This window comes from Ciconia boyciana, chromosome 6 (assembly GCF_034638445.1).
Source record: "Ciconia boyciana chromosome 6, ASM3463844v1, whole genome shotgun sequence".
NCBI classification, from domain to species: domain Eukaryota; kingdom Metazoa; phylum Chordata; class Aves; order Ciconiiformes; family Ciconiidae; genus Ciconia; species Ciconia boyciana.
The window spans coordinates 10,630,175-10,644,892 of NC_132939.1; the positions used below are offsets into that span (position 1 = coordinate 10,630,175).

A 14,718-nucleotide genomic window follows, 5' to 3' on the forward strand; every position below is an offset into this window, starting at 1 on the left:
AGAAGTATGCTTGAACAGTGTAAAAATTTAATCAACTTTTCCAGAAGTAGAAATCTCAAGACTCCTGTGTATAAATCTGAGAACACAGCAGGCCTCATTAATCTTACCTTGAGACCAGGATTCAGCTGATAGCAAGCAGATATAAATAGCAAGAAAGATAATAACATATATTTTCTTCTTTAATCATATTCTGATCTCTTTTAACAAATTTATTTAAAAACCACTCCTTATTTTTAAGCATGACTCTTGAGTTTGGGCTTGGCCACTCTTCCTTTATAGGACTCATTTTTATTGGTAATGTGAAAAAACCAGCACAACAAATCTCAGCTATCCTTATCAACTTCTGCACGGCCCCTTCAGGGCCTTTTCTGTCCTAGTTCCCCCAGTGCATAGACGTTTTCCTATCTTTTAGGTTTTGGGTAGATTTAATTAGACACTTGCTAGCACAACTCCATTCTATTCAGCTCAAGTTTCTGGTACCATAGCTATCACCATAATCTCTGAACATGTCATCAGCGATCACCTGGAAATTTAATGTAGGGTCAGAGTTTTAGTTTTAAACGATGTAACTCAAGAGTCCTGAATTCACTGCTGTAGTCCCAGAGCACATCACCCTATTACAAACTCTCTTCATATCTGCCAATGAACTACGAAAGCATGCATTATTCATCATCAGTAAACATTTTTTCCACCAGTTAGTGACATTTAGTCATCTCAAAGGGGAAGTTACTTGATAAGTTTTAACAGCTTTCCCGGGTATATACAGATCCCTTCCCTCTTCTCTGCAACATGTAGGGACACAGGTTATGAATCCATCTCTTCAGTGCAACAATAAATGAAACAACACTGAAATATGATTAAATGTTAGAATGTCAGTGCCTACTACCCAAAACAAACAAACAAAAAAGATAAAACATACCATTGTAGGCATTTAAAATTTAAAAAATGTTTTTTCAGGTTTTCCCACTGGTAAGCCTTAATATGATATTTAATAAACAGAAGTCATGCATCACACCTAAAATATGTTTCAAAAATAAATATAAGCAAAAAAACACAATTGGCATTGCCAACTGAACTGACGTGCACAATTGTCATAATCATTTCCTGTAAATACTCTGAATTTATAACAATGTCATTTTGACTACTGTACTCCTGCGACTAGGTTTAATGAACACGAGCATTCAAGCAAAAGAAATTTTAGTGAGAATATTCAGGAGCGGATTTCACACTGTAAAACAAGCCAAAAGCAGTGAAAATTTCAATATTAGTCTATATTGAATTGTACAATTCAGAGTTTGTTTAGTTGCAGGGTTATAAAAATTTAAGCTTCAAGGTACAGGGAATTGTCTTTGATCAACAGAACATGTAATTCATAGTTTTACAACAAACAAACAGACCATTCAAAATAATTACACATGGTTGATTTTTATGTCAGACTATTTCATGATCTGTGTCCAGATGAAGTTCTGTGGATTATTTCAATATTTAAAGGGGGCTTGTAAGAAAGATGGAGACAGACTTTTTAATGGGGCCTGTAGCAACAGGACAAGGGGTAATAATTTTAAACTAAAAGAGGCTAGATTCAGTCTACCCTTATATCTAGTAGATATAAGGAAGAAATCTTTTACAATGAGGGTGGTGAGGCACTGGAACAGGTTGCCCAGAGAGGTGGTAGATGCCCCATCCCTGGAAACATTCAAGGTCAGGCTGGACGGGTCTCTGAGCAACCTGATCGAGTTAAAGATGTCCCTGCTCATTGCAAGGGGGTTGGACTAGATGACCTGTAAAGGTCCTTTCCAACCCAAGCCAGTCTATGATTCTATGATTTAACTAGCTCCAGCTGTAAATCAGTGCAAATAAAATGGGGATTCATTTTGCCTCTGTGATTTCATTTTTACAGCCAGTCCTCATGAGACGATTAGGTTTTCCTGCAGGTACTGGACATCCCGAGCTCTTGCTGATTCCAGGAAGCACTGGCTTTCACCATTTTGGAAGGCGCAGACCCCTAACACTTGAGAGCTTGTCACTGCAGCAGCAGATTGCTAAAGCCTACTAGCACCTGGCTTACTAATAGCTTTCCATTCGTGTGCCTCTCTATCATTTTGGACCATCTGAACCATGCTTCCTTCTCTATGTTTTATCTCATTCCGACAGTTTGGAAATGCTGTGTTTCAGTGAAGTTTGCCTTTTAATTCTAAGGCCTTGAGAGCCGCCTAGTGGAGGCCTCTGTCTGAATCCCAAAATTCAGCGAAGTCGCCTTTTTATCACAGTGTATTACAACCTTATTGGTATCGCTCCTGACACTCTTCTTCTAGCTGAACACCCCGTAAGGACTTCAATTGGATTTCATATGTTTGTCTTTTTTACAGAAATGTGAATCGCTCTCTAAGATATAAAACTGAAAGTGGTTTTAAAAAAAAAGGCAGAATTGGAATTAAGTGTTGATTTCCCACTATGACAAAAATCTTTTTTAACCTCACAGATCTCAGCATTAGACAACCTCATCTGGTAGTGGCCAGTACTAACAAGGAACTTAATTCTGTAGACTCAAGTCTGAACAAAACTAGAAAATACACAAGAAGACAGTGACACACTATATATTAGTAATATAAAACATCATTATGATTCATCAGCGCCAAAACCTACCAAATTAGGCAACCATAAACTAAACAAAATTGCAACTACAAACAAAATCCCATTATTTCAGATAGTTATCTCTTTTCCTCTTATTTTGCCTATAACATATTTGATTTACGATCATGAGATGCAAAACCACAAGGCACACATGCACTGATGTATCACTGAGGCATCAGGCTGAGTAGCAGTTATTCTAATGCATGCGTGTACAAAGTCAGTAATGTAGAAAGCTGTAAATCAGACTACGTCTCTGATGTTTTCTTTTCATCTCTCTATTATTGCTTTACACGTAGAGGTTAACTGAAGATGAAAATCGTAATTAACCCTGGTTTAAGCCAGTCTGGACTTCAGGAGTAAAATCTGATGCATATGTATGTGTGTATTAGATCTAAGCGACAGGAGTGTGGGCTTCCCACCTTTCTCAGGGTTGTAATAGTGTAGGGCATAGCATTAGGAGAGCATTCGTTGCTCAGCAAAAGCCAAGGAAGAAGGGTGAGGGAGCCTAGGAGTCAGGGATGTTTCCAAAGCTCAGAAAGAAAAATGGCAGGCTGGGTTTACAGAGCACACTGGGAGTCTATTAGCATCACAGGCATGGACAGACCCAGCAATGACAACGTGGTTTATGTGTTATGGCTCTGGTGGGACAATAAACATGTCTCCTGATTCCTGTGAGGAACTAAGGCATGCCTACAAGAAGCCAGAGTGGGACTGGAGGCAAGTCAAAGAACTGAGGAAGACCTGGAACAGGAAGCTATGACAGTGATGTGGCAGAGTTGGAGATCTGTGACAAATCAGAGACTCGTCTCAGACAAGGCAAGGAAGTGCCCTGAACAGTAAGCTCAAGGTCTCCACGGCTGAGGCCCTATCTCATCATAGATAAGATTTCTCCATCATGAGTGTGATGGAGAAATGAGTTTCTGTGAAGTAAACTTACAGTTTACACCTATTCCCCTTGACTGTAACAGTGTTTGCAGGTACAATAGAGTGCCACAAATTACTGCAAAGAGCCTGACTTACTGTGGCACTGCTCTGGTTTTACCAACTGAAACGCCAGAAAGAAACTGACTTAAAAAAACAACAAAACATAGCATGCAATGGTATAAGAGTGAAATAATATCTTAAAGAAATGTCATTTTTTCCCCAAATCTAGTATCCACTCTGAACTGATTTCAACATTGCTTTTAAAACACAGAAAACTCCTCTAGCATCTGAAATCAAAACCACAAACACAGATGAGAAGCCGAAAATGCCTATTTTTTATTTGGAAACCTCAAACAGGTGTCAAAACAGAGACACCAAATGGTAAAAAGGTGGAATAAGTGCAGCAAAGAAGGAGCATTGACAAGAAAAGAATACCATCTTACCCAGAGAGAGGACAAGAACAGTGAAAAAGCATATACACTTACAACATACTTGTTTCCTTTTAGAGGTTTGTCTGTCAAATCAAGATACTAATGGGAAACCTATTCCAGGAGTAGTTCACAAGAGAAAAAGTGTTCCTTGAGATAAGAACAATCTTTCTGCTCTGTTAGTGTATAACATCCTGTGCACTGAGACCAATGTCTTCCCAGGCATGCCAAGCAAACCTGCTTTAAATCACTATCATAAATATATAATATTTATTTATTACATATACAGCTAATATGCAGCTGGAAAAAAACTCAGGTATATGTATATACCTAGGCAGGACAGAACTGGAAAATATATAATGACTAAAGAAAAAAAAACCACCAAAGCTCAGTCCTTAACCAGATGCTATAGCATGCCCTCCCAGAATACTGCATCTGACATGGACATCATTGCCATTTACCATGAGATTATGGTTTAATAAGCATGGGAATGTCTCATTAAATGAAATCCTTGGAAGCTTCTAGTCTTTCAGCTGCTGGTAATTCTGAGAAATGATGGAGCAACACTACAAAACCCAGCTTCTTATACAGCATGCTTAAGCTCACACAGGATGTTCAGCAGTTCAAGATATTTTACTTTGTAGATAATTTGTCCCTGTTTTAAGATGAAGGAAAGAAATTATATATCTATATCCTGACTTTTAAGTATACTTTCTTGATAGTAAGTTTGTAATATTTTGCTTAGGGTATTTTATTTGCTTAGGTGGTCTGGATTCAAACAGAAATAACGTTGCTCTGAAACTCATAAATTATAGTGTTCATCGAGTGAAGTCTGAACAATTGTCTGTGATTATCAAAAATGCAGACACAACCTATTCTAAGAAAAAACTTTCAGTAAGGAGTTCTGCTATGACTGATGCTCTGACATAATCCAATAAAATTCTCCAAAGAGGCTACTGCCTTATTTTAGAGGGAAACCCAGACTACAGACTCCAATGAAAAAGAATATTAAAAGTCATAAAGTTAAGATGCTACTTCATGTTACCTTAAAATAGGACTTGCAGACATAACTTGAGTCAAGCATGTTCCAAACTGCAAGCAAACCACGACAGATTTTGGTTTATACAGATGTATGATTTCTCCCCCCACTACATGAAGAAATTAATCTGTTGAATCCCATAGTGTTCATCTCCTGATCATTGCCTTAGATTATGGTGATAGACATACTAAACTCAGAGAACAACTCTGAAGGATTTCAGGTTCATCTAGGAGATTAGAAAAGAGATCGTTTTTCTGTGTTCTTCCCCAGTGTTGAAGCTGATTATTTTGTGGAAAAGAAGACAGCGTGCTTGTCAAGATGTTCCATAGGACATAATCAGGGAAGACTATACACTTCCTAGCATGTCTATTCTCAGTGCATAATCCTTCAAGGATCCAAGCAAGCAAGCTTTCCATCCTCCCAGGCAGGAGTTCTGGAGTAAAGTGAAATGACACTGGAGTGGAGAACCAAGTATTAGCCTCCCTGCGCATCATTGACTTTGCTTGTAAATAGGAACTGGCAAATTGTTTACACCTCTTAGGATAAGGCAATATTAAAAGAAAAAATACTTATCCGTGCACATCTGCGAAATTTACCTGTAAAGCACACATAACCGTATCTCGCAACAATCAAGCAAATGGAGGTAAAAATCTGCCTGCTATGACACATTTTCATGAATTCTGTCACAAGCCACATGCTTACACACAAGGCAGTCCGAAAGAAAAGGAAAGCTGTGTGAATGTGAGGAAAAAAACTGTAGGGAAAGAAAATGGGGGGGAAAAAAGATGTGGAGAATTCTGAGAAACACAGACATCCAGTTTGGCTTCAGATACAAAGGGAGCTTTCTAACATCCTAACACATGGTTTTCTAGCGAATAAAAATTGCCTCAAATGCAATAGACTCATGTAAGTTAATTACAATTAATTTTTAAGTCATCCTAAGTAGAATTATTATTCTGAAAGAAGAGACCTATGAAGGACTCCATTAAATTGACACAGAACTGTGTTAAGGATATTGATTTTAGCTAGAAAAGTACTGGCAAGAGAAGAGGGGAAGGAAAAAGATTTTTTTTAAAAATAATTTTATCTATGGTTTTTAGTCCTACTGTAAATATGCTGAATACTGGAAGTGAAAACAATGGTTTTAGATTGTTTTACAGTAACAGCTAGGGTTGTTGAAATAGCTACAGACATTATGCATCAGATCTTCCTGTGAAAGAATGACCAGTGCTCCACTGACTTTGAATCTATGCTGACTTACACCAAGTATACACTGCACTGTGTTGGTCACATGGGATAGCAGAGGGGAGGAGAAAAGAGGGAAAATAAATTATTTTTATTTGTATTTAATAAAATTTGGCCTACAGGCTTTATGTGACTCAGTACTGAACATCTGGGATTGATCACAGGATCACAAACTGGAAAGCAGTCAACTGGCTTCTAGAAATAAACACATTCAGTTCCTCTTCCACAACTTTATTTTTTTAATTATAAACTGCAACAGCCATTTTAAGTCTTTTTAATACTTGCAGCCACAGTATTTTTAACTTTTTAGTAATTTTTAGTGTTACTTTTTCACATCGCGGCATCAGACAACTGTTAAATTTCATTTAATCCTGGACTGGCAGTAGTGTTTGGGATTGCCCTCCACACTCACGCACACACAATTAATTCACTATTTTTTTTCTTCAAAATTTTATGAAACAATGGTAGTCTTGCAACTCCAATTTTTTTTAGTTCCGTTTCTCACAAGCGTCACGGGGACGGCACAATATACAATGCAAGATGCAGCGCTGCTGAGCTACATTGACCGGCGTTTCCTTTCTTTAGAGGTATGTGCTATCTGTATCATTCTGTAATACTGCCTAACTGCAAAGAGGTTTGAAAATATATGAATAGTCTTCTACGTGTGTGAACACAGAACAGTTTGTATGCTAAACAATATCAGGAAGACACATTTCTAGCTTTTTCAAATAACTAAGTAAAATTGTAGCTAAACCTTTAACTACAATAATCCCTAATTACCACATCATTATTTATTGCAGGATATAATTTCAGAATGTTATATTTTTATTCTGTTACCACTTGTATTTTTTTACAACATCAGTGAATTTAGCTAAATATGCAAATGTTTATGGTACTGTCACGGTCCATCCTAGGGAACAGGATAACCATATTGTCACCAGTAGAAGTGCTGTCACGTATTAACAAGGAGACAGAAATTTATCAGGTATTTTTTCTATGTACAGATGAACCTACCTGGAAGAGTAGTTTAAGACACATTAGTGTAAACTAGCAGTGTATCTGCACTTTAACTAGGAGTCGAAATAATCCCCTTACAGCTGGGAGACTGAAATAGGTATTTGCTTTCAATTAATTAATAAAATTACCAGTACCTGCTTCTTTTTCTGCAGTAAAAAACTACCAGTACTGCAAAATATCTTTTCCGTATTGGCATGCTGTAATCATAGATAGTTTATCTTAAATCATCAAGATGCCCTTGGCTCCTGACTTGCATTGGTAGACTTTTAAGGAAGCTTTAACTTGTCTGGTCTCGCATTCCCTTTTTGTACAAAGCTCTCTCTGGTCTTAATTTCACAACACAGAAAGAACAGAAGGATTAGCCCAGTATTCTGTTCCCATTGTGTAGACTGAGATTTAAATTTTATTAACCACTATAGGAGTAACTTCACATGGTAATTTCCATTCATTTGGCACACATTAAAAATGATGCAATTCCACCTGTGGCATTTGGTGTAAGGGGCACCAAACAAAGAATAGGAAAAAGGGTGAGGCAGATGCTGAAGAGAACACTTGAAAACATTTAAAATAAAGTTTTTGTAGAAAGTAATTAAACAGCTTCCTGGGGACTTATGGTCACATATAAATGGGGGAGAGGGGGACCCACACAAAAGCCACACCTTGCTAAACAAGCAAACCAACCACCACTACCAAGTTTACAAGGAACACATGCATACTGCACTAATCATCCAGCAAACTCAGACATTCCCTAGTCAAACACCACCTTAAAACAGAACACCTGAAATCTGTGCATAAAGCACCAAATCAGAACACCCAGTCTGGCAGTTAGATCTACTACGATTGTGTGTTTGGGCTTAAATATTTGGCTCAATTTCCTCATCTTCCCAAAGTGGCAGTTCAGCTTCTATTTTCAGGCCACCATATTTATAGAAGCCACTGCATTACAACAGAGAAATCACTTTCCTCACCTTTAAAGATGTGGATAATTTGAAGCTAGTTATAAAGAAACATCTGCATTCATCTTTAAATACAGACAACAATTCGACAAAAAAACCCCAACCTTCTCAAGCATAGAGATGTCAGTATTTCCATTTTTCATTTTAAATGGATGAAAAATAGCCACACTAGATACTGTCTTGGTCAGAAGAGGTGTATTCATGTGAAATGTTCACATTTGCAGATTTCCTGCAGAAAACTTTTTGAGACTGCTTCACCAGTGGTCCTACAGGAGGAGTTCTGAAAAGTTTCTGGAAAGCAAGTAATCAGAGATCATGTCCCCTTAAGTATCACTGGCTGTTTCCAGCAGAGCACTTTTTCCTCTTTAGGCAGTAAAACAAAGTATCTGGTTGTCAGTAAGGACATCAAGAAAAAAAAGTGTATTTTTGTCCAGAAACATGAATGCTAGTGCCAGTCTAGTATGTCCTCTTCACATAGACATACAGCAACAGAGCATCGGTTTGAAATAGGTGGGGGGCAGGGGGATTGGAAAGGAGAGAATAGCACGTTTTTTTAAGTAATCATGAATGAGGTCTTAATCTATACAGAATATACACGTATATCCATGTATTTTCTTCCTGTGTTCTAACTCAAGAAGAGGCTGGAAAAATGCAACGAAGACATACTGGATTACGTGGAAGAATTCCGAGACTTTTCAAAGATGGTACTGTCACGCCTGGCAGGACTGAACAATTATAAGGCTGAGGTTAAAAGTGAAGTAGAGAATTTGCTAACAAGAATTGAACGAGCACAAAGGGACATTGATTATTTTAGATCTGTCACAGATTCCAATACATGTATAGAAGTACATGAAGACCTGGTGAAACAGCAGCTATTTGAAGAAGCAGAAGAAAAAAAGAAACTTAAACTCATGCTTAATGCAAGTAAGAACAGTTTACTTTTCAGAACTTTGGTGTCAATGAGCCAGTCCCCTAGCAAATGCATGCATGCTGATATAGGGATGACAGATTTTCACAAGTTATGTGAATACCACAGATACTTGCATAGGGTTTTGGCTGTGTAAAGACCTTAAAAAAAGCCCAAACCAAATTACAAAAAAGGTATGGGAGAGGGAGGGAAGAAAGTCCAATTCAAACATTTATTTTGCAGACGCTCTACTGCATATCAAATTGATTCTTTGGAAGCTGCTTTTTATTATAAAGTAATGTAAAAAGCCTCTGAAGGTATGCTCTTGCAAAGTCCCAGAAAAAATGCCAGTGCATTTCTGAGTATTGCAGCTATACCAAGGAATTAATGGTGGTCTTTGTTTTTTGGAGTGGGCAGGGGTCAAAACCTCAACTCAAACGTGAACTCATGAGTTAATAAAAAGACTTAATTCATTTCTACAATTTGCATCTGTTTTACTGTCCTCCTCTGTTATTCCTTCTCTCCCTCTCCACTCCATGTACTTTATCAAGAGAGCACACTGGCTTAGCTGCAAGCAAAGCTCAGTTCTGATTTTAAAATTAAGTGTTAAGGTACCTAGTATGAAGAACATATACACAATCTATACTTTTTTAAAAACATATTAAGTTTTATAAGTATCTTTACCTTAAGAAAGTTGAGTTATAGATGTAAATTACATATTGTAGACATATTTGAAGTAGTCTGCTTCGTTTTCATTCAAAAGCAGTAAGAAATTAAAAATAAACAATAAGAAATATAAACTGCCATTTTTTTAAAAGCCAGGTGAAAAATCTTTAGCATCATCAATTATACAATTCTACTAACTTCAACAGAATTAGACTGATTTAATTTTACAAATAAGTTTACAATTTGTTCCTTGAACTTTTCCAGCAAAAGAGTATTAAGGCAGATGGTAACAGAAGCGATCACCTATTCTGCTTCTAAGCTCTGATCCTATACCACAATTGAGTGCTATGGATATCAAGATTTTTTTTTTCCATATATAGATTTTTTGAACATGAGGCATTTTTTTGAGAGGCAGAAAAATTTGGGGAATTTTAAACCGACTATGGTAAGGGCACTTTGAAAATTATATCTTTCTGAGAGTTTCAGAGGGGAAAAAATTACTTTCCATTTTCCCTTATTGGAAATTATTACTTTTAATTTTATTGCAGGAGTTCATAGCAACTTTACTTTTGTCAGTACTAGTCAGGTGCTTGTCCCATTGAAGTCAACAGCAAAACTACTCCCTGTGTAGATTTTACAGCACTTAGGAAAAGTAGCAAAACCCTCAACTCTAGCAAATAGCAGCTCTGCTTCTATGCTATCATATATTAACCAGAAGTTACAATTATTTTTGCTGAGTCGCTCCAAAACTCTAGCAAAAAAATGTTTTTTTAAGTCCAACTTTGTTACTGGTTTTGGCTCAAGTTCACACAAGCTTGAAAATAACAGTCAAGTAGAATCACTGTTTTTACATGCAGTAGTTGATACCTCATCCTGCTTTGGGTGGGAAACAGGAAACTCTCTTCTGCACATTGTGGGGTATAGTAAGAAACAGTGGGCTTTGAAGGTATCATTGGGGAGAATGTGGAAAAATTTTGGTAAACTTTTTCTCACTGTGAATGTTTCAGTTTCTCAGTCTTCCTCCAAGCTGTTATAAAAGCCAAGGAGAGTTTAAAATCTTCTCTCAAGAAGAGAGACACTGTTCATAGATTTCAGATAGTAATCTGGCTATTTCTCCTGCACAGGAAGATGTTGCTAAGGCTGGCTAGGTATTTTGATTCAACACTTTTAACTTTCTAGACTCTATCTAACCAATAAACATTAGTTTTGAGAAAGCTATTGTGGCTTGCTCTGGGAAGGTGCATCCAGAGTGAGGATTTCCAAGAAAAAAATCCATGCTGTAGCAGCAATATCCAAATGCTTTGGTTAGAGGGTATCAGTACAGACAAATGACATAAAGGTTGCTTTCTACAGGCAACTGGAATCTTGCCACTGACTTCAATAGGTTCATATCAGGCCAAACAGGGAGGCTGGTTTTGCTTTCTCCATTTCATCTACTGCCAGAACTTCCTGCCAGAGGGCTTGCTTTGTTCTGTTTACCAAAATGGCTGCACTTCACTAAAGGCAATTCTTTAAACTTCAAATAGTGTCTCTTGTAATTTAAGAGTGCCTTTGGTAAACAAGCTTGTTAATATGCTTTGTGGTAGAGTTTTTCCTGGACAGGATGGTACCTGATAAAGATCTTGGCATCTAAATGCCTGAGTCTTCACAAGCTTGCTGCTTTTTGGTCTTAAACATCCGTGCAAAGTGCATGCAAAATGTAACGAAGCCAAAACTATGACTCGCTCTCTGCTGGTGCCAATTTTATCCCTATAGTGAGGTAAACAACTATGTAATTCCACTAGCCATGCTTCTAGCATAAGAATTGATAACACAGACATCGTACCAGTTCATTTAAAGACCACCTTAATGTATGGGCATTCCCGATTTTGTGATCCCTATATTTGTTCTAGTTCCTTTGTGCTGTAGGTGTTGGGAAGGGAAATGGGAAGATAAGCCAGTGTTTTGGCTTTCTGTTATGATGATCTATTTTTATTTGTCTTCATATTATAAATGTGAAAAAAGAGGATAAGAGAACTCCTGAAACAAAAATACTATACACATGGCATATCAGGAAAGTGGATTTTAATTTGTATGCCTTTAACAAGAAATAAATTTATTCTACTGTGTTGATCTAAAACAGAAGTTACTTCTCTGAAGTAAAAATTACAGCCCTGTAAAAGAACTGACAAGAATCATCAGAGAATCACTAACTATGCTCTTGGTCTCCTCTCAGGTACACAAATTGAATCCCTTTTGGATAACACTGGTCTAACAGTGTTAGAATAGAAAAAAACACACTATGTGTAGCTGAAGATACGCAGTTTCCTTAGCAGGAGATGCTGAATATATCGTATAAAATTAGCTTCAACAGTACTTAGCATAGGCACGCTGCTGACACCTTTACTGATATATTCACCCTGGTCTTATAGTTGGATTAAAAGGAAACTAAGTAATTCAAATAAAGGAAACTAGAAAATTCACAGATATTCTAATTTTTTTTTTTGTCTTTGGGTGTTTCATTGCAGGTTGTGACCACATGCTTGCAGGTATTAAATCCCTAAAGATAGTTAAGAAGACTGGAGATAAGCATGGCTCTTGGATGAAAGATCCTGGCAAAAAGCATGCAAAGATTTATTTATTAAATGGTTCTGTAAATAACGTTATTTTGGAATTTGCAAATATCATGACATTCATGGAAAGCAATCATACGCTAAAAGCTCGCAGAATCACCTTGCCATTTCCCTGGGAAGGAACTGGCCACATCATATATCAGGGTTTCCTGTTCTATCACAGATATGGCTCCTTAAATGAGATAATTAAGTTCAATATCCAGAAAAGAAATATAACTGACCAAATGCTACTACCAGGGGCTGGAAGGATTCCTGCATATCAGCTTTCTCCATCTACAAAAATAGATCTTGCCATTGATGAGCAAGGGCTCTGGGCAATCCATGCAGAACCAGAGACTGGAGGAAAAATTGTAATTACTAAAATCAACCACGTAACCTTGGCAGTAGAACACACTTGGGACACATCATGCAATAGCAAGGATGCTGAAGCAGCTTTCATAGCATGCAACACACTCTATGTTGTGTACAACTTTCCTAGTGGAGGCACCTCTCGTATACAATGTGTTTATGATGTTTTGGATGCTGTAAATACTTATGAAATCCCAGTATTGCATTTTCCAAAACGTCAGGGCAGTCATTCCACTATACATTACAATCCTAAAGAAAAACAACTCTTTGCTTGGGGTGATGGATCCCAGATCATTTACAAGTTTCACACAAAGCAAAAAGTTTAGAATCTTCAGCAAGATTTCAAATACACTTAAAAGCTAGCAGTCCCATGTCAAGATGGTCATTAAAGTGTATTAAAATGGCATTATTTCTATCTGTTACAACTTTACAATCTATTTTACATAGATTTAGGCTTACACACCCCCGTGATCTTAAACTAATGTCCAACTAGGAATATGTAAAGAAGCCATTAATATTAATTACATGATGACTAAATACCACACATGTACAACACCCACACACACACACACACAAATTAGTCTTAAAGACTAAAGTTAATTAAAAAAAATAAGAATCCATCTCTGACATGTTCTCTTCCTATGAATACTATGTATTGTGCTTCAGTGCCATGGAAATCAAATCAGAAGTCCTTCCTGTCTAATATACATTATCTGACAACCTTCACTATGCTGAAGCTCACTGTAGGAAGCCTTCTTGGAAGCACTATAAAATCACACACTTCCAGAGAAATTATGTATAAAGTTTTAACAGGAGGGGTTTAGTATATCACAAAGCATAACAGTATACATCCTCACAAACATGGTTTATTTTTAACATATAGTTCTTGTACATTACACCAAGGCTATTCCTAATCATTGAACTTCTGGACTATTTTCATGAAATATCCACATTTCCAAATTTTTGTTATCCCTATAGCTGTACAGTCCACTTTAGATCCTGCTAATACATTAGCTACAGCTAAATATTCACTTTTATCAGCTTCAATTTGCCACCTTTCAATTTTTTTCAGTGTACCACTGCTTGTGTGTCAGAAGGAATGTTCCTAGATGATCTGTTCTGTACCATACACTATTTTTAAATGTTTTACATATCACTCTGTAATTGTTTCCTTTCTTATTAGTCCTCTTTCAGCATCTAGCTGTGAGGCACTTTCTCAATACTTCAAATCACTTCCATGGCTCATAGCAGAATCTTTCTTATCCTACCCTCTGACTCCAGCAAAATACCTGTACAGAAAAGGTGGCCCTGACGATAAGCACAATAGTGCAAGTGAGCGCATGCCACTAGTCATTCCTAGTTCTGTGAGTTACAGATAAACTCTAGGTAAATACAAACACATTTTTGTTTCAAAAGTAATATTAAAAAACCCAAACAAACCCTAGACTTTTACTTGTGAAACACAGGTACTGGCTGTATTTTGGACTTTAATGACAGCTGCATTTCTGTTTAATAACAAAAAAACCCCACACCCCACAAAAAATGGTGCTTGGAAAGCACTCCACAGCTGTTTCTACAGAAAGCCCATTTTGTTCTTTACGCTGAAAGAGCTGTTGTTCTGTTTAAAAATAGCTTCAACAGAACAGCCAAACAGCAGGGAATGATTTTGAAAAGGAGTTCCAGAATGCAACAAAGAGTGTATGGACTGCTGAGTTGCAACAGTGCTACTCTGCTTTTAGCAAAATAAACTATATCGTTCTAAGCAGCCTTAATGACTATAGCATTACTTCTGTGTTACAGAAGCCATAGGAAGCACAGTTAAAGACATTCTCAGGCTGAAAGTAAGGTGCGCTGGCACTGACTTCCTCTGTGACCACGGGTCAAAGGCAGGTTCAACTATATGGCCTTTTATTCCTCATCTGTAAAATCACAAACACAGAAA

The 14,718-nt window shown here is 37.2% G+C and overlaps 1 protein-coding gene across 1 annotated transcript; it reads left to right on the top strand.

Annotated features, from left to right (window-relative positions):
* Nucleotides 1–6,731: 6,731 nt before the first annotated feature.
* Nucleotides 6,732–13,102, top strand: OLFML1 (olfactomedin like 1). Its single transcript, XM_072865708.1, has 3 exons — nucleotides 6,732–6,857; nucleotides 8,879–9,167; nucleotides 12,324–13,102. Exons 1-3 carry the CDS (start codon nucleotides 6,732–6,734, stop codon nucleotides 13,100–13,102), a joined length of 1,194 nt encoding a protein of 397 aa, XP_072721809.1.
* The last annotated feature ends 1,616 nt before the right edge of the window (nucleotides 13,103–14,718 follow it).